At 37.3% G+C, this 20,042-nt stretch overlaps 1 protein-coding gene across 1 annotated transcript in view; it reads right to left on the minus strand.

Annotated features, from left to right (window-relative positions):
* LOC139138778 (tubulin polyglutamylase TTLL7-like) overlaps positions 1–17,241 on the minus strand; it is a 54,308-nt gene extending 37,067 nt beyond the window's left edge. The window contains 2 exon segments of the mRNA XM_070707303.1: positions 5,743–6,355; positions 17,130–17,241. Coding sequence (XP_070563404.1) covers positions 5,743–5,827 — 85 coding nt within the window. The 5' untranslated portion in view covers positions 5,828–6,355; positions 17,130–17,241.
* Between the last annotated feature and the right edge of the window lie 2,801 nt (positions 17,242–20,042).

Consider the following 20,042-nt stretch of genomic DNA (forward strand, 5'->3'; position numbering starts at 1 on the left):
CATTATTAGACTGGAAGACATGCCCTGCAGTTTTTTATTGAAGTGGCTGGACAGTAAAAATGGCAGTGAGAGATTTATAGACATTAGATGTAACCATCCCTACATCTGAACTGGTCAGTAAATTTTTCTGGTTGTAAAATGCAGTTTCTTGTTCAACTGTACTCCAAAAGCTTAGTATTCAGCCTGTCAATATATAGTCTACATCTATTATGTGTAATGCTCAATTTTTTTGTTGGTGACAGAATTTTAGTCCAGACAAGAATTCATTTGTCAACATAACATTGCGTGTTGTGTCTGCAAGGCTGATAATATGCAATATTCCTATGGAAAGAGAAGATGTAGTTGTTTTCTTAAAAAAAGGAAACAGGTATCAACAGACACAGCTTTTGTCCTTGTAACCAAACATATATTGAACATTCAACGCTACATAAATATTTAATTTCTGTTCCGATAAAAAAGTGAGTATCTTTTTCCTGTAGTAAATTACCATAATAGTTCAACCAGAAAAAAATTATTATGATTTCTGACAGGACAAACTCATGGCTCATGGAATAAAAATTAAATTATATGTCTTTGACCAGTTGAATTGATGGAATGGATTTTAGGTGATTGTAAGTTGAAAGAGCCCCCATTAACAAAGAGTGATATGTTGTGACTACAACGAATCAGACCTGTGATTATCAAGAAAAGTATGTTCAGTGCAAAGATAATACCGTTTGTAAATGGGTAAAAGAGTGTTGATACTGTGATAGAACAAGTTGTCTATAAGGTAATATGTGCCTTGAAATTGGCAGGCTTGAAAGGCTATAACTTTACCAAAGGAATCTTTCAACCATTCACTTTCAAAATCAAGAATAAAAATCTGGGGTGACCGCACAAAAGTTGGTACTAGAGAAACAAATTATCAAATATTTATTGACATCTGAAATTTAAAAAAATAAGCCTGTGAAAACTTAAGTTTACTCCAATGAGCTTCAAAATGAGCCCAAACAAGTTGTAGGCCACAAAGAGTATTGAAAAAGTTCAAAAAGTCCTAAAATCTGTTCATGGGGCAGATTCTACATTAAAATTGAAATATTTTAGTAGCAGAGTAGTGCATGAGTCACTCCACTTATTCATAGAAATAACCCTTTCATTTTATATCCAGTGAAAATCAAAACCTGTCATCGAAACAATAAAATCTTGTACAGCCATATAGCTTCTAGTTATTGCTAGCCAAGTAAGACTTTAATTCATGTATAGATTACATTTTAAGTTTTAAATACATCGTTGATCCCATTTTGATTTTTCTTCATGTTTTTTCACATCAACTTTCTATTTTTGTGCGAGAAAGAGCAAGCTGTTGTAGATTTGCACCATGGAGCGTATAGCAACTGCTTTGTGACCACTGGTCGAATTCAAGCACCTTTCACAGTGTATACGGCAATCCACACCCATATCTTGTTCCTATGATGACTTGAGCTGCATTTGTTTAAAACAAACGTAAACACTGGTCACTCCACCCTGGAGTGAACACGAAACATGCTCTGCCCAGCGATTTCACCAGAGTCCAAAACGCAATCAAAACTTTACAACACTCGTAGTACGACAGTAAAGAAGGCATTTACAATGGTACAAATACTTGACAACAGAACAGATGGGGACAAACGTCCCCGTTTAATGAAAGGGTAGAGTACTGTTTTCATCAGAGGCAAAGCGGAACAACGGATGACTGTAAACACAGAACACGGGCCGTTACTCCTTGACAACAGCGGTGGTGGGTGCACTTTTCAAACTGTAAAGCTAGGTCATCTTTGAGAGAACCACAACCAGCCTGTCAAATAAAAAGTCTTTTAAAAGCTGCCTTGACAAGAACGACCCCCAAGTCATTGTCCAAGGTGACCTTCAGCTGTCTGCAGTGACCCTGTTTCTAACGTCCAATAGAAATGACATTTGTGCTGTTCTCATTAACAAGGCCACAGATTTCCTTGATGATTACAAAAGTATCATAAAGTTTACAATACATTTGATGCATTCACTTGCATGGTATATGAAAAATCTGCATAATGCTACGACCTATTATTGCAATTATACTTGCAAAAAATAGAAATTAGGCCTTTTAGTTATCTTGACATTTACCGTAGTAGAAGGAAGGCAATGTTTTTAAGAAAAGATATTATAGAAATATTTTCACTACGCCACATTAACATTCTTTAAATTTCATTTTCAACCAAAGATTTCAGAGTATATTAACCATGGTAGAATGCTAAAATGGTTGTTCTAAATTCTTTGGCAAAAAACGACATTCCAAGGACTAATCTCATACGATGCAACTGTAAACAAATAGATAAGCAAATAGATGTATGAATAAATAACTAAAGTAAGCCAGCCAGGGAACAGGAGTTTTCCAATCTGATGTTACATTCATTGAAAACTCTGCACACGAAAATATTACAAACACTGGCAATATTTTCATAACTGAATCATTCTATTTGACTTTCAAAATGTGCATAGTAGTCCTAGACTAAATGACACTTGAAAAGGGCATAGTCAATAAGTGTTGAAATAGTGGTGGTCAACCAAATATTGGTATTAACAATATGTGCATAGTAGTCCTAGACTAAATGACACTTGAAAAGGGCATTGTCAATAAGTGTTGAAATAGTGGTGGTCAACCAAATATTGGTATTCACGGACACACTTCTCACTCCTTTATTCAACATTTCATACCTGTTTTTTCTCCTGATCAATTTGATATTTATTTAGTCTTTTGTAAAGGCCATGAAAGACATACTTTAAATTAATCCTGTGCTTTTTTAATCAAAAGTTTACAATCTTTACTTACATTCAGGGCCAGAAATTACGCTGGTCCGAGGTCCCGGACCAGTGATTTTTTATCCCGGACCAGTATAAAATTACCCCTTAAAAGTCCGCGGACCAGTAGAAACGGGAGTCAATTTACTTCGCAAGGGAGTTTCCAGTGTTTTTCCAAGATTGTGTTCTTGTGTCTTTTGACGCAAAATTGGAAACTACCGGTACGTCCCCCAAAATACGGGAGTAACTGGGACGCACTAAAATCAGGCCTAGAATTTCACCGACACCAAGAGTCCATTGTGAGACTACGTCTTCTAGCTACAAAATCAGTTACTCTGTAGCAATTCATGATATGAGCAAGGCAATGTGCGTCCACTAGCCACTGCACTGTAGTCTCGCATGCCAGACCTCGAAACCTGCGTGCGGCGCGAGCGGCGAAGCGGCGAGCAGCGAGTAACCGCAGGTTACGAGGTCTGGCTAGAACCGACGTGCTATATATACTGTCCAATAGAATGCTTCGAAAATCGGCTGGATGAAAGAGTACATCTGTTGTTTATTCATGAATGTAGGTGGAGCGTCTAAAAATAGCCTTTTGAATTTGACTGAATGATTGTGTCATTCATCCAGAAATGTTTCATTCAAAGTAAACTGCCTTACGTTGACCTCAGACAGTACGGCTTCATGAAATCACGGTTACGCTATCCCCAGTAACCATTATGAAAAAAATCTGCAAAAATGATCTATGCCGTTGAAGAAAGTGGTGATGGACAGCCTGAAACCGAAGCAGGAGGTAGCCATGATAGATTATCTGGAAGGAGACGACGTTTCCGTGAATTTGCCGACAAGATATGGCCTTGCTTCATTGCTTGCGATTGCATTTTGTTGATCGTTGACATCCTCTATGGAGCTTGCTTTTTCATTTTGCTCCGTTCAAACGAAGCTCAGATTTTGGCCCCATTCAACTGCCGATGAGCTGGTGGTAAATGGCCTCACAAATAAATTCTCGCCTTTGATTTTTGCTTGAGTGTTTTTTCGGCGCAGATATGTGAAACGTGGTGGACAAGTACAGTGAAAATGTGTATATGGCCGTCTGTATGCGGTGGTCCAAAGTTATACTTATTAGCATAGGAAAGACAGCCCACTTTTGACGTCATCACATTCCTGAGCAGTTGGTTCTTGCCAGACCTCGTAACCTAGAACCTGCGGTTACTCGCTGCTCGCGGCTTCGCCGCTCGCGTCGCATGCAGGTTCGAGGTCTGGCATGCGAGACTAACTGCACTGGGCCCTGGGCCATGAACTCATCTTACATGTAAAATGTAACGTGGCAAAAACCAGACCGTAGTCTCACCTAAAAATATCAGCAACCCCAAAATTGTGTGAAAATATTATATGTCTGTCTATCAAAGTAGTATTTTGCAGTAAATTTCTCTGGAAGGAGTCTCATTATAAGTTTCCGATCGTCCGTAGCAAGCAAGCTTCAGATTTTAGGAGGTCACCATGCTGGTATGCTGACTTCCTTATATAGTCAAGACCCCCTAGCTCGATTGTAGCTGACCTTAACAAGAACCGCCTAGCTTGTCAAAACAGCTTTATGGCAATTTGCTATTGATATCAAAGGAAAAAGTTCTTCTCAGATATTTGGTGTTTTCAACCTTTTTTTTTTGCATTTTAAATGGAAAAGAATCAATCGCTGGGCAATTATAAAATGAACTTTATAGCTATAGTAAAAATAAAATGTTAAGTGTGTGTACCAGAACTTGAGAAGTCTACCAAGTAAATGTTTATGCAGAGTGTCTATATTACAAAGATTGACAGTTTTTGCTGTATGTAAATCCCAAGCAAATCTGATAGAAATGCATATATAACATGAGTACGAGAAATGAATCATTCTCGTATTGTTATGCAAATTTTTGAGGACCAGTGGATTTTATCGTGGGACCAGTGAAAAAAAACGGGTCACTGGTCCTGGGACCAGTGGGAAAAGAGGGAAATTTCAGGCCCTGACATTTATTTGACATTTCACATTCTGAAATTCAGCTCCCCTATCTCTTAGGAAAACAGGTTCTTAGAGATGCATATGTAAGTTACCCAATATTTAAGGTAGAATGCGTCTTGGCAGCAGACATATGGACTCCTGGATTTTTACAATACTTTTCTGATATACCCCTTGTGGAGGTTCATTTTAGAGCTCTCGAAGGAAACAAGATTTTCACAGTCTTTGTGAATCAAAAATTTAATTTTTATCCCCATAGAGTTAACACAAAGATGGTAGCCATTTTGAATTTCAAATCTCGGCACATTTGAGTTACTTTAAATTTGTTTCTATAGAACCAAAATTTGCAAGGTGACCTCAAATTTTCACTCTTCATTTTTCCGACTGAATGGTTGAAAGTTTCCTTGAGGCAAGTTTGAGGATAGGTTTAAGTCTTTCAATTTTGAGATACACACTACCTTAATACACAACCATGAACCTTGGGAGTCCTTTTCAATGTATAGGGGTCAGATTTTCTCACAGGAAAATAAATGCTTGCAGGAAGGTTTGCTATGTGCGTATATATCTTTAAGAACAAATGAGGCATGTACACAAATTTTCATTCCTCTTGAAAACTTCTGGTTGATTACATTTCAGATAATTGAGTTTACCTACTCTTGAACCAACATCCTGCTTCCAATCAGGGTATATTACCCCTTTGAGTGCTGTAATTTTCCCGCCAAAATTTTAGTGCAACATTTCACCACTTTTTACGAATTTTTCTGTAATTTTTGGTAATTTTGGACCTAGCGAACTTCAGTATTCGTTGGCTTCAGTTTCTGATCAAATTTTTGGAAAAAATCTGACAAAAATTGGCTGAGTTATATTTCATAGTGACAACAAAATTGACTTTGGCAGAAATGAAACAATATTTAAACATTTGGTCCCAAATATAAAAGTACAAAGTGTAAACTCACCTCTATCGTACGATGACAGTGATGAAAGTGAGTTACTGCTCGTCAGTGATGTTTTGTGGACCGGTGGTGCTGATGCAGAAGGCATGGTAGTGACAACTCCTTGTTCTTTTGTTTGTCACATTGTCCCTGTCAGCAGTGCAAACAGCTGTCCTGAAATTCAACCATACAGTTCCCCAACGTCCACCAATGGGAAAGGAAGGATTTAAAAGTCTGCCGGCCTGAACACAGAGACAGTGGGATGTATTGTTGTGTATTGTCAGCTGTGATGTGTGGCTGTCAGAGCCTACGCAAACATGGTATTGTCCCTGTATCCAAGGTGATTCAACTTTGTACCCGTGCTATGCCCGATGCATATTACAGTACATGCAAGACACACACAGTCCCACCTGGTCCCACCTGCGGCCGTACTTTATGAAGCTCTCCGCAGCACCTAAACGAGAGACGCCTTGGTTCTTGTCAAATTGCACGCTTCACGTCCAACGTTTAAATATCAGGGATGTGACGTCAAAAGTTGACCCCCGTGTGCTAAAGGGAATTCTTTGTCGAGGCTTTAAAACCACAGATTTCACTAGATGAAAACAAAGCAAGCTGATGTACTGTTGACAGAAACCCCCTGAAAGAAAGAAGGGAAAAAATCTGATTAAAATTCACATAATCTGTGCTGAAACACATATACTGTTGTTAGACTAAATCTGTTTCTGTTTGTTCACTAAAGTGTGACAGTCGCCCACTGTGCGTGATTTTGCATACCGAGGTAGGCTGAAACATTGGCAGGAACTTTTGCTTTAGATTTACATGTAAAATCATAGTTTTTGTTGATTGAGTGAAACTGCAACAGTTGTAGGTGGAAATATGCAATGAGGCTATACCTGTCATACATGTATACATTAGCTATATATTTGATACATGAGAAAACCAAGTCAGCAAAATCTGAAACAACAAAACATACAAAACAATACTGAGCAATCTGGTACTGGATTAAATTTGTCCAAAAAATTCAGAGTTTGAACGGTAATTATTTGGAGGGGTTTGAATTACTGCATACTGTACTTAGGGAACAGAGGACAGACAGACACTATAATTGAAAGATTTTTTGGTTGATTGATAAATGCATCATGTACAGAAATAAGACAATACACTTCAAGTATATTGTGTAACAGAGACTATCAGTTTAGTCACCATGTTTTAAATTGTAAACAACATAATACATTGTGTGGTGCAATGAAAGAAATTTGCGAATATCTTTCGGGCAGTTATGGCCCTCAATCATTGCAAGATTAATCTACCCTGTACAATGTTTTTGTGTTATGGTTGTGGTGGAACATTCTATAGACATAGCTCACTTCGATTAATTTGCATTTTTTGTTGATATTTGAATACCTATATGCCATTAATAGAAACTATACTTCAAAAGAAAACTTTCGACTCACAAAGTCAACATGTCTGATACAGGGAAATGCATGTGCAATGTAGAGGATTGACGCTCGCTTCAAATCGCTGAAAAACTTCCATGTTTTTATGATAGTTCAGAATTACTGTAAACCCATCCCATCTGGGTCCCAGACCTCCATTGTCGGCAGGTAGATCTCTAATGTATGCGTCTAACGGTATTTGGGGAACAATGGGCGGACATAATCCAATCATTTGGCTATGTTGGCGAGTCACTGACTGCTCTCAATGGGGGAAAGTGTCAGAGAGAATAGGGTGACAATAGCTTGGATCAATACAGCCCTACCAATGCAATCCATAGCCGCTTACAAACCATCATTTCAAAGAGGACTTCTCAGTCCCATTGAATGACTTCTATTTGTTGTTGCAACGGCTTGCATAAGTATTGACATAACTGCATGACTGCATGAAAATACCCGGCATCTATTGACAACTGACAATTTTTGTGACATTAATGAGAAAGATTTTTACGGTTTCACAAGAAAATATTATACAGCAAATCAATATAGCACCCAGTGTTGTCTAAATTCCAAAGAAAATCATCTCTATCATGATGATTAAACTCTGTTCTTCGCCTAACACAAAGTTCACCATAAAGCCACTGAGACATCAAAGCCACTGAGACATCTATTAATTTTAAAACTTCACATGTGAATTGAATAGATTCACCCTAGCCATACAGGGACAGGTCCAAGTTATAAAGCCTTTCTTTGTGTCTACATACAACAGGCATGGTTTACGCTATACATAATGGATGTACCCCTGTCACTGTGGTCAAAGCTTTTGATGCAGCATCTTGCAGTCAAATTTTCGACAAAACATTAAAACTTGTGAATCAAATGAAATATTTAATAAGTACAAAGTATTCTAGTAAGAAATATACTTAGATAAATCAATAAACTAAAGGAACAGTAAATGTATCTTCAGGATGAAAATATATCTAAATATTACAGAGCTCATTCAATGTTTGATAGTTTTGCACCCGATATATTGCTCCTGTACTTTATCCGCCAGACATACATTAAGGTAGACTGTGCCTTTGGGGCAGATATTCTGACTCTCATCTTTTTAGTTCTTTTCTGATTTACCACTTGTGTGGGGCTCATTTTGAAAATATTGGACTGAATGAAATTTTCACCATCTTATTATTGTGGCAGTGCAAATCAAAAACTTTATTCTTCTCCATAGGGTTTATACACACAGGGATGACGGCCATTTTCGATTACAAATGTCGATAAATATTGGGCAATTTGCTTCTTTCGTACCAAAATTTGCACAGTGACCAAAAATTTTCACTTTGATTTTAAAATAGAAGTCCCTGGGGAAAGTTTGAGCAGAAGTTTAAGTCTTTCAGTTTTGAGGTGTACACTAACTTAACTGAGGTACATGTAGTATGAATATTTCTCTCACTTGTTCAACACTAATTTCTAAAATTGGTACAAATGTTTTGTGGTAATCTTGAACTGTTCAGTGAGTCAAATCTCATGGCTTATCATTCATACACCTGGCATGTTTGAGTTTAATTACAAATATGACAATATCAATACAATTTGTACAAGCATGACTGAGGTCATTCTGAGGAACATGAATATTAAGTTTCATAGCAAATCAGACGAGCGATTTCAGAGAACAAGATTTTTTGACTAAAAACGGAAAAAAATACCCTAAAAATACAAACATGCAAATTTCATCCCAATTTTTGCACACATAATTTAGAATACCTAAAGAAATCTGCATACCAAGTTTCAACCAAATCTGACCAATGCTTACTGAGTTTTAGCCATTTGCAGGATTTTTCCTTTTTCCCCCCCTCATTTGCATATTTTTGGCACTGACATGTTCATTTGAACAAATTCACATCTCCACCCCTAGGTGCACCTGTACACCAAATACTAAGACAGTAGGTGCTACGGTTTAGGAGTTTTTGATGTGGACGGACTAACAGACATACATACATACTTACATACATCATGGATGTAAAAATAGACATCCATGCATACATACACACAGACGCCATTTTGCCTCCTTATACGAATACCTCCCATTTGCATATATATATATATGCATATATGGGAGCGTAAAAAATATATTAAATTTTCAATTTTAGAAGATAATGAACACGAGCCTTTTTCAAAAACTTATTAACAAACACAATTCTACCACCAAATATTGGTAAAGGCAATATCCAATACAGACTACGCTTTCTGAAATACCGTAATTGTCTTCCAAAAACAGAAACCAATACACGGTGCACACACTATTCATAGCTTTCGATATAAATAATGTAGCCATCACCACTGTCCAATGTTGGAGAGGTTTAAAGTGGCTCTTTAATCTCCTTTCATTGAATGCCTTATCATTATCTGCACATAAACAAGAGAGATATACTTAGGCATGATAACAGCTGGAGATTAACTTTTGACATGAGAGGGTAGACTCCAGATAAGGACCCAAACAGATCACTTTTTACTGCCTTTGTTGTTTGCTGTGGGCAATTGAGCATTTCCTGGAAACTGATGTGTGTGGTGTATAGCAACGGTTATGGCCTAAGACCATAGCTCTAGCTTTGCAATTTAGGTCGAGCAAGTCAAGTTTCTTTCAGTCCGTTCAGTATATTCCATATGTATGAAATGGACATAGAGATACTAAGACTTGTTATCGGCATAGTTTCAGGGCTCGAAATTAACATTTTATCCTGGTAGTTATTTTGACCACCACATTTTCATTTGGTCAACTGGTGGTCAATATTTTTTTTTGAACTCAATTACATTATCAGGCTTTTTGTATTCACGAAAAGAGAGGTCCATGTTGTGAAGGGAGTCTTTGAACATGGCTGTACCCAAATTGTACATGTCTGTACAGTTGATAAAAAAAAATTATACCTATGTTGGAAAAAACTGAAAATGATTTTGCCAACAACTTCTCATCTACTGACTCGTGCTTTATTGGAACCAAATAACATGCAAATAGGTGGCACAATTCGTTCATGTTGTCTATCTTGCAATCGTACTTTTATACTTACAAGAGTTCCAAAGTGATCGCTGCATTGTCTAATGTTTTGTAATGATAAGTAGAAGGATTTTGAAATTGTTTTTTCCGTTGCCAAAATATTTGCATAAATGTTGCAAAATGAAATTTTGTTTTTTAGCACCTGTGAAGGCCCTGCGCCACAAAAAGGAACAAAACGTTATGTGTATAAATTTCTTCAAGGCCGATTGTAATGTTGTATTGATGACACGGTGCCCTCGCCATCAGACAAACCTGCAACCGCTGAAATACTAAATTTTTTCCATGGTGCTCAAAATGACCACCAGTTACAGAATTTGGAGGTCAAGCGTGGAAAAATGGTGGTCATTTGACGCAAGACCACCGCTAATTTCGAGCCCTGAGTTTGTATGTGATTCTGTTTTACATGAATTTGCTGAATTGCCGGACTGCCGGTCTGTGTGGTGAGAATTTCAACCGCAAGGTGTAAATTTTTGCATTCGGAAGAATTGCGGTTACCCTCACTGTGAAGTTACAGTATGTAGTTGTTCAGTATTAAAACCTTTCAATAGGAGCCATATTGGAGTTGACAAACCATGTGTATGTTCCGAAACCTTTGAACAAATGCTGACCATACAAGGTGTTATCTTTTTAAATATTTTGAAGGAAAATCTAATATCTTTACTTATTACTTCAACTATTTAGGCAAGTGTGCAACTACCGACGTACAATGCAATTTGCTGTTAACAAAGACATCATAAAAGGATGGGTAAGTCATAATTAGTGGCATGAATGTTTCATTACTCAACATGGCACGTCAACTCTTATTGACGTTGATCGTAATTGGCTTTTCCATTAATGAAATTGATTTATGTCTGTGAAAGAAACGCTGTAAACCTTGCATCGTAAACACACTGCGAAGGGAAAACATTTGGACTAAACCACACAAACTGTCTATTTCAACAAGAGAACTAATGCAAGAACTGGGGATGTAGGATTGGGGCTTTAAATTATTTACAGACTGGAATTAAAAGCAGTCCCCGACAAGTGAAACTTCATTATTTGATGAACATTCACGAACATTCATGAATTCTTCATCATAGTGGATGAACAACTCACTATGTTTCACCGCCATATTCATGAAAATATTAATTTCTTCTTGGTTTCCCATAAAAAAAACCCTGTCTTGGACCATACGCACGATCCTTCATTTTCTATGAGAAGTTCACTAACTTCATGCTTAGGAATGGAAATGTACAACTTACTTTGGCTGAATTCTCCTTGGTAAATGTGTACAGAGGTGTATTAATACAACTCTGCACGTCCAGTTACCAGGTGTGGGTACACGCTTGTTTAATTAAAGTGTTAACTTATTAAAATATCATACGATGTTTTGTAATAAAGTAAGTGGCAGCTGCAATGCTGTTGTGCATGTGTTTTCTGTACTCTGTACAACTTTACCTTGGCTGTTTATGTATTGTTGCTATGCCAGAGTTCTATGAATTATTGGCCAACTGTCTAGATCGTGTTTTTTTCAAACTAGAAGACCTGTAATTGCATGCAAGATACATATATAGAAAACTTAACAGATAGAAAGAACAAAAGTTTTGGTCAATAATTGCTCATTTGATTCATGTGTGCACAATAATTTCTTTTTAAGCCTTGGTAACTTGGATCTACGTGAAGTCACACATTGGTAACCAGGCTATTGACACCTACTGACCCCAGATTTGAAACCCTCTCCAGTAACGCTACTGCTGGAATTTTGTTATCAGACACTGACTGGTAATGAGAAATTTTAACAGTGCTGTTCTAGACCACTTTTCATGTGAAGTTACATTGGTCCCACCACAGTACAAAAATCAGATTTTTTGCAGTAGTTCCTCATATACCGGTAGCTGAGTTGAAATCACTGCAGACTATACATATATTTGTAAATAAGGAAGAATGCACCGCGCCCCGGCACCTCGGGAACATATTCTGACTCTCAAACTTTTAAAAAACCTTTTTTGATGTACCACTTGTGGAGGGGCTGATTTTGAAGCTCTTCACAGTAAACAGTTTTAATCATCTTATTTTTGTTAAATTGAAAATTTGATTTTACCATATAACAGAGTTAACACTGGGCTAATGGCCATTTTGAATTTCAAAAGTCAGTAAATATTTTGTAATTTGTGTCTCTATTACCAAATTTTGCATAGTTACCCCATCTCTACTTTTGATTTCTAAAACGGCAAAAGTCTCCTTGACTAAAGTTTGCACAAAATTTTATGTCTTTCAGTTTCAAGACGCTTACTAACTCTATGGCAACTGTCTCTACCATTCACACACATCTCTAACAGTTGTTTAACATGATATAAATCAGCTATTGTTTGAAAATTGACAATAATTCGCCATATGGGAAGGCAGGTTATTTTTCCGTGGAGGCATTTCTTTCTGAAGGTGAACTGCACTGTTTACAAACATAAAATAACAATGCAATTAGAGATGACCTTCAGTATAATTTAGCTGCTAGAATTCACTTGTCTCATATTTCTCTTCTTTCACCGGTTTTTCTTTCATTTAATATATGCTTGTCCTTTTGTGGACAGAAAAGCTAAATTCTGCAGTCAGCCATGTAAATTGTAACTCATGCTGGGCCTGAAACATTTGGTACCTACATGCCATTATACCCACATAGCACAGGCTACAATTATTACAGCTAGATCTGTGAAATTTAGTGATTTATCAACTTAGAGGCCAGACTTCATAATTTTCCGAAACTAAAAAACATCCACATCTCCGTAGCAAAGTCAGCATTATTAAAGGCAACTACACAGCTCCTACAGTGCTATGCTTGATACATGTTGTCATTTCACGTTTATTAAATATTTGGCCACTTTACAACATCCTTAGGCAGGTCATTACCGCTGTGTATACCATGTACAATGCTGTAGGTGGACACCCCGCAGTGAAACCTATGCAGACGTTTTTGAATAATTCATAGGCCAGCATTATCTTCTATGAACCTGGATGAATATTTTATCGCAAACAATTCCTATGTGATGATACTCGCACATTTTACATTTAAAATGCATGGGTCAAGATGATGTAATTTGTATCTAGAGATTTGAATCCTGGTTTTAGTCTTGTTCCCTAGAATGTCAGAGTCCAAAACTAGCCTGGCAAATGGCCTCACAAAAAAACCCTGAAAAAATTGGGGTGGGCACATGCTTGAATATCACTTCAATTTGAAGCTTTCAGTGAAAGTTTCAAGGGGGGGGGGGGGTGCTTACATGGATAAATACAGTAAAAGGATGTAAACTAGATTATCCATCATATGGGGGCACTGGACCCCACTTGCCTCCTCTTCACCCCAAACGTTACAGATATTTCAGTCCAGACTCGATTGTCCTTCAGTAATTCATATTTCTTGGGTTTGTAAAATTTGAGGCATAATGTTCACTGCAATATACATGTGGTTTAATCTAGACATTTTTGTGTTGCTACCAACAGAAAGCTTGCAATGATTTCATAACAGGGTCTGTACGCTATTTTTGAATATTGAATTCTTTTCTCTGGAGGGATAACTATGATCACAGACATTGTTTCATTAATAACATTGATGAAGTTGTCTGGAAGAAGAATGTCTGTTGTCGCCATTTACATGTATATATAAATGCTCAAATGTTTACTCCACAGGAGGCTGGGCTGAATAGCGAATATTATGTATAACTGCAAGGTGTTCATGGCAGTTGCAGTTATAACAATACCCAGTTTCTCACGGATATTTTCCAACTGATGTAATAGTCTGCTGGTGATCTGCCTGGTGTATTTTCTACATAACTCATTACTGCAACCCTTATGTACGCGCACGCTACGGTCATGTGTCCGCACAAAATTTAGGTCTCACAGTCACCAGCTATCGGAATAGTAGGGGGCACTGAACACCCCGGTAAACGCAGATCCACTGAATGCAAAGTCTGTTTCAGTGGACTACAATATACCTATTTATTTTCAAAGTATCCTCTATGGCATGAGACACCTTCTCTGTTAATCTGAGGTAAAAGCCTTAAAAACATTTGAAAAACACAATGAGTACGTGACAGATCTGAAATACAGAATGATTTGAATTTATTGCTTTTCAATCAGCATTCATGAATACATACTGGTTATCAAAGCCTGAAATGTTTAGTATTATTTCTCAGAAATAAAACGTATTCGATATTCATTGAAACTACAATGCCATTCAAATAATTTCTAATATCATGCATGTGTAAAAAAAATCAAGAGCAGGGAAAAATATCTATGACATGAGGAGTAACTAAGTGTACCTATTGATAAACTTGATAGACAACACAAATGTTAAATATGGATGCTTAGTGACAGGTGTTGTCAGAATGTGTTATAAGCACCTACACTATATCGTAAAACGCTACCTATACTGTAAAATATCAACTCTGCACATCTTACTAATATGGCTGCTATAATACATGTATCTGTGGGAAAAACAAACCTGTTCACGCCCACTGCTATGATAAAAACTACAAGCCCATTCTTTTCAGAGGTTTTAATGGTTGAAACTGAAGACAGAAATACAGCTGTAGTACATGAGGAAATACTGAAATACTGAGTTTTCATGTATCTCATGGGAACACTTTTGTCACTATGACCTTTAAGCATGAACATCCTGTTGGAATGTAAACAAAGCACGCTGACGTGTCGCAGACTACAACTGCTTTCTGCAAAGTTCCTATGTGGGCAAATATCTGAATACATTTGGGAAAATAGACAAATAATAATTCAAATATGTATTCACGTAATTTGTTATTACCCTTAATCTCCAGCACCATTTTTTAGTAAATTTAAGTTTTACTTTGACAATGACATAAATATACACTGATATGTTATCTCCCTACAAATCTAGAGTTATGAATACCGTTACTTTGTTTCTATGTTGTGTACACTGTGATTCTACCAAAAGACAACCTTGCAATAGTATGTAACAGCAGATTATGAACAATATGCGGCCAGTAATATGTCTGTAACTGAGAAAACAGTGCCATTTCTCACCACTGGAGGTTTGTTGCCATGAAATTGACTCAGGTAAGAGCAACTTGTAAATAGTAGACTATATACACATTAAACATTTATGAAATTGCCTCAGCTTTGAAGTTGTCTAAGTTTAGACTTTTAGAGCACCTTGGAATTTCATGCTGACTGTAAACATATATAGCAATGTGCTCCATATTGGCTGCTTCCATTGTATCTACACTCGGACAAATTTCTGCACCTGTTTTTATTGCTTGACCTGTGATATTTAGTCCAAATTACAACATCCCTGGCAACCAATCCTGTCATTCCTGTAAGCCTGATTTCACAAAAGTCTCATGAAAATTTCGACAAATATTTACTGTTGCAATTATAACAGTGATTCATTGGGAATCAGGCACAATTATAATATTTGACTAATCAGACATTGCTGCTGATGAGACAACCATGTGTGAGCATTTGAGAAGGCAAGAAGTTGTTTGGTTTACAACAATTTTCATACAGTATTTGCCATTCTTGTCTAGGATTTTTGGCTGGCACCCAGGGGACTTAAACAAATGTGAAAGCAAACTGTGTAACCTAGGTTCAGTGATTATAAAAACCATTATTAGTAATGCACTTGAATGTCAAAGTAATGCTGAACTTTGCTGCGATTAACATCCATTATTAAATCGAGCTCAAAAGTGACATTTTCTGAAAATGGCTCCAGCTCACATGGCTGACCAATACGTGACTAGCAATATTACAAAATCGTCATAACTTGGAAATTAATAATTCAGTGAGCAGTACCTCTCATAAATAATTCAATGGTGATTATTTATACTGGACAAAAGGTTTTGTGTACTAATATCTGAATATCAGCCAAACCAGATATGCTTTCAGAAGTTCGCTTGGTTTTACTTTTCCTTTCTTTTTCTTTTGTTGTAATTTTTATCCTTTTCACCATAATCTTTTTTGTTACTGCCATGGGGTATGATTGTTTTAGCTAATTGTTAGAGGTCAACAGGGGTATCATATCTTACAATTTTTATTTTGTGATTGAATTATGTCTCGCTCTACACTCGCGATCTTCATTTAAATCAAAATAAACATATAAAATTGTAAATCAAATACACAAATGTAACATTTATTGCTTGATATGTGAGCTAATAATGCAGACCGCTGACTGATATCCGGGTTTAAAAGCATCATGATATGATTTTAAACTGCTTGTGTCAAGTTGTGAATACGTTTATTTACATACAACGGTTCTGAGTCAACTATGGACAGGCAGCCAAGTCTGCTGATTACGATTGTGTGAGAATACCTGTCTGTCGTTAATGAAAAGACACATTCACACCTATTTTGAACGAAGCAAGACGAATTGCTTATCGACGAAAGTGGTTGCTAAACAACCTGTACAACTTGAGTATGTAATAGAAATAACTGAACGCGTTTGTTAACTCCAGGAAGTGCGAGATGTCCACGCGTCGCAACCACAAGGTGACCGGACTCTGACAGCAACTCAACACCACATACTGTATGTATTCTCTTGTTGAAGGCAGACTGTGTTACATCACTGCACCCAAACCTGACCTGTTCCCGCTGTCATAAAGTTATCTCGCTTCCCAATGGGATGGTTGCTTCCACAAACCATGGATGTATTTTTTACATCCATGCACAAACAGAGGTTGCCATTGGCAAAGACCATGCAAAGATGACAATAATGCCAAGTTTACATGTAAGACGTGCCGTTTTCTGTCTGAACACCGACAGTTTCCATCGACCGGCCATTTTCACCAATCGATCGTACGGTAACACACACATAATTTGAAGTCGCTGGGGACAGCGCTCTTACACAAGCGTAAACGTTGATAAAACCTTCGCCACGATGTCACTGAGTGTAAACTAAAGATCTGCTGCTAAAATAGCCATGTACCCACCTGTTATTAATTGTTCCAGTCTTATTTCAGACGTTAAATACTCGGACCCTCACGCGTTGTGCCAGCAGTGAATATCAACACATTCTATGGCCGACCAAGCTGGGCAGCTGTCAGAAGGCAGGTATGCTAATCATGTCACGTGATCACCAGTCGCCCCATCTTGACAACCGTTACCGCGGTGCGGTGTTGCCAGCCGCGCTGTGCTTGACAACATATATATACGACTCAGTTATTTTTTTAAAAACATATATAGACAGATTACAGTGTTGTGCAAGTTACATGTCTGACGTGTTGTAGCCAGATGGTTAACGACTAACCGTAAAAATTATGTCAGAGCCCAGTGTCATCAAAATAATCTCATACCGGATACCGTCATACCGGATACCGTCCGTAGACAATATAGATGCTGTTGACATCTTCAAACAGCAAACACGTCATCCATTCATATAGCTTCTTTAGCCAAAATATAGTTTTTGGATGACCTTATCAAATCCAATGCTGAGAGAGCCAATAAAGAATACATTTCAAACGAAAGATAGTCAACGGATTTCAAAGAGATCGGTAAGACAATCATTTACTGTACAACTAACTGCACATAACAAAATATCGGTCAAATAATTTCCAAATATATCAATAAGAAAATACTATTGTTTTTGTTAATGTATTCTTTAACAATAGATGAAAATATTTCTTCGAGTTCGTAATGAGTGATAGAATGTTAGGTGCAATTCTAAGACTAGAAAAACCAAGGGTTATTAGATATATCTGTGAATTAACTTCCAGAGTATAGCAATTATTCAGTCCAATATGCAAAGCCGTTGCTGTCAAATTTTACAAGCACTCTGCACTGTCTGACAACCAGATCTTGCCATTCGGTATAGTTACATGTAAAAGTGTGTGCAATCATGAGTTACAAGTGGACGCTCAGTCTTCAGCCTTTCCCAGTCTTATCCCAACACAGGGAATCTTTCAAACTTTCATCAACCTAACTTAGACAAACTCTGTGCACGTACATAAGTGGCACGTAATATTCTGGATTACATTAATTCTCTTGCGCAAATTGCTAACTAAGCTGCAAAACTAGAAACATTCCAGTGCTATAACTTGAAGAAACACTAGATAATTGAAACATAACGATTTATTTCTACTCTTGCATATTAATATTTTGGAAGTCACAACTATACTAGATATTTTATATGTATACTAGTTGAGTTTGCATGCAAGCTCTGACAAAACTACTGGTAGTTAAGCCACAGCCTGTCCTCAGCACAACCAGTATACCGATGAGCATTGTAAAACTCGAGCTCATTGTCAACTGGGAAAGTAAGGTGGCCACTAGAGGGCGCTAGTCAACGAGAACATCTACATCACATCCCTGTTCACAAGACAGCATGTGACCTGATCTTCTCCTGTGCATCGAAGTTGGCTTCAGAGGAAATGAAATTTCAACAAAAATCTTTAAATTGGCTCAAAAAAAATTATGTAAGCATATTCTTTTATCAGCTGAAAGGACTCAAATGGTGTCTTGCCCACAAACAGACCTCTCAAAGATTTGAAAACTATCAGACAAATAACAGAAAGTGTTTTGGCAAAGTGTGTGGATATTTACAGAACTTCCATAGGTCAAATTTTTCAGTCTTAGATTACCTGCATGAGCTCATTCATGGAAACCTACTGGCAAATAGCAACAGCTGTCAGACAACGGCTCTTGGAACATTTTTCTTTTCACTTGATATAGAATATTCAACTTTTGATATTTGTGGTGCATGTATTTGCATGTACTCATTACGTTCAGGTCTCCATCAGAAAGCATAAATGTTAAACAAAATTGCATTTTGAAACAATGCACTTCTTCTGAGAACACGATTTCAGACTGTAAACAGCACTCAGACAAGCTGTCTTTCATTCTTATACAAGGTACTTGGAACAAAAAAGCCAACCAGACCACTAATGAAAGAACAAATGTTTTTTTTATTCTGCCATGTGTTTCGTATTGAGGTAGTTCTTCTGTCTTGCACAATAAACAATTTCTTGGTGTCATGATTGGTAATGGATCTTCTTTGAAGATGAACATGCAATTCTCTAAAGCATCCCCTGTGAACTGACGACTTACAGAACTGTCCCGTAAACCAGTTTTAAAGTCTTACATTTCTATACGATCTTTCTGTACAGTGTCAATACATGATGATGCAGTTGAACATTTCAAGGCAATCAGACAACTACTAGCCTCTCAGTTCATGTGGGGAAGGCTACCTAGTGCCTTGGCTGAACTGTTGTGCTGATAAAATCGCGTCAATGCGCACAGTACTTTATATGATTACCATTGTGAAGAGGTGAAACATCTGGTAATAGCTGCCAAAATGAAGTGCTACACAAGTGCAACATACTACATTATTTCAATTTTGCCTCTTCAGACTTCCCTGAGACTTATTTCATCAATGTTTAACCACCTGTTCACTTTGCACATGGCCATGCACTTTGTTGTATTGTGTACACATATTTAGTTGCATCTTTGACCTTCTTGTAGCATGCTGTCCTGCTCAAATCTTGCACCATTTGACACAAAAATTCAGTTCAGCTGATGCTATTAAACTTTTTTCACCTAGTTTCCTTCTGATTCTACTTCAGTTTCTAAGGATTGTCTGAATGCATTGACAGTGTATTGCTTACAACAGAGCTAAATTCACATTCTATAAGCCGCATTTCATTCAGTTGGTTCTGACACTTGGGGGACCATTTATCATGCAAAATGGTTAACACGGTCACTCAACATGACATGATGCTACCTTTACACTAGAGTTCTCCACTTTTTAGAGTCTTCTTGGGAAGGAGCATGTTGATCATCAGCTTTACCATCACGACACCGTCGGCAAATGTGTAATCTGCAGTAAATCTCATCAATCCTTTCATTGC

The sequence above is a fragment of the Ptychodera flava genome, chromosome 8, assembly GCF_041260155.1.
Source record: "Ptychodera flava strain L36383 chromosome 8, AS_Pfla_20210202, whole genome shotgun sequence".
In the NCBI taxonomy this organism is placed as follows: Eukaryota; Metazoa; Hemichordata; class Enteropneusta; family Ptychoderidae; genus Ptychodera; species Ptychodera flava.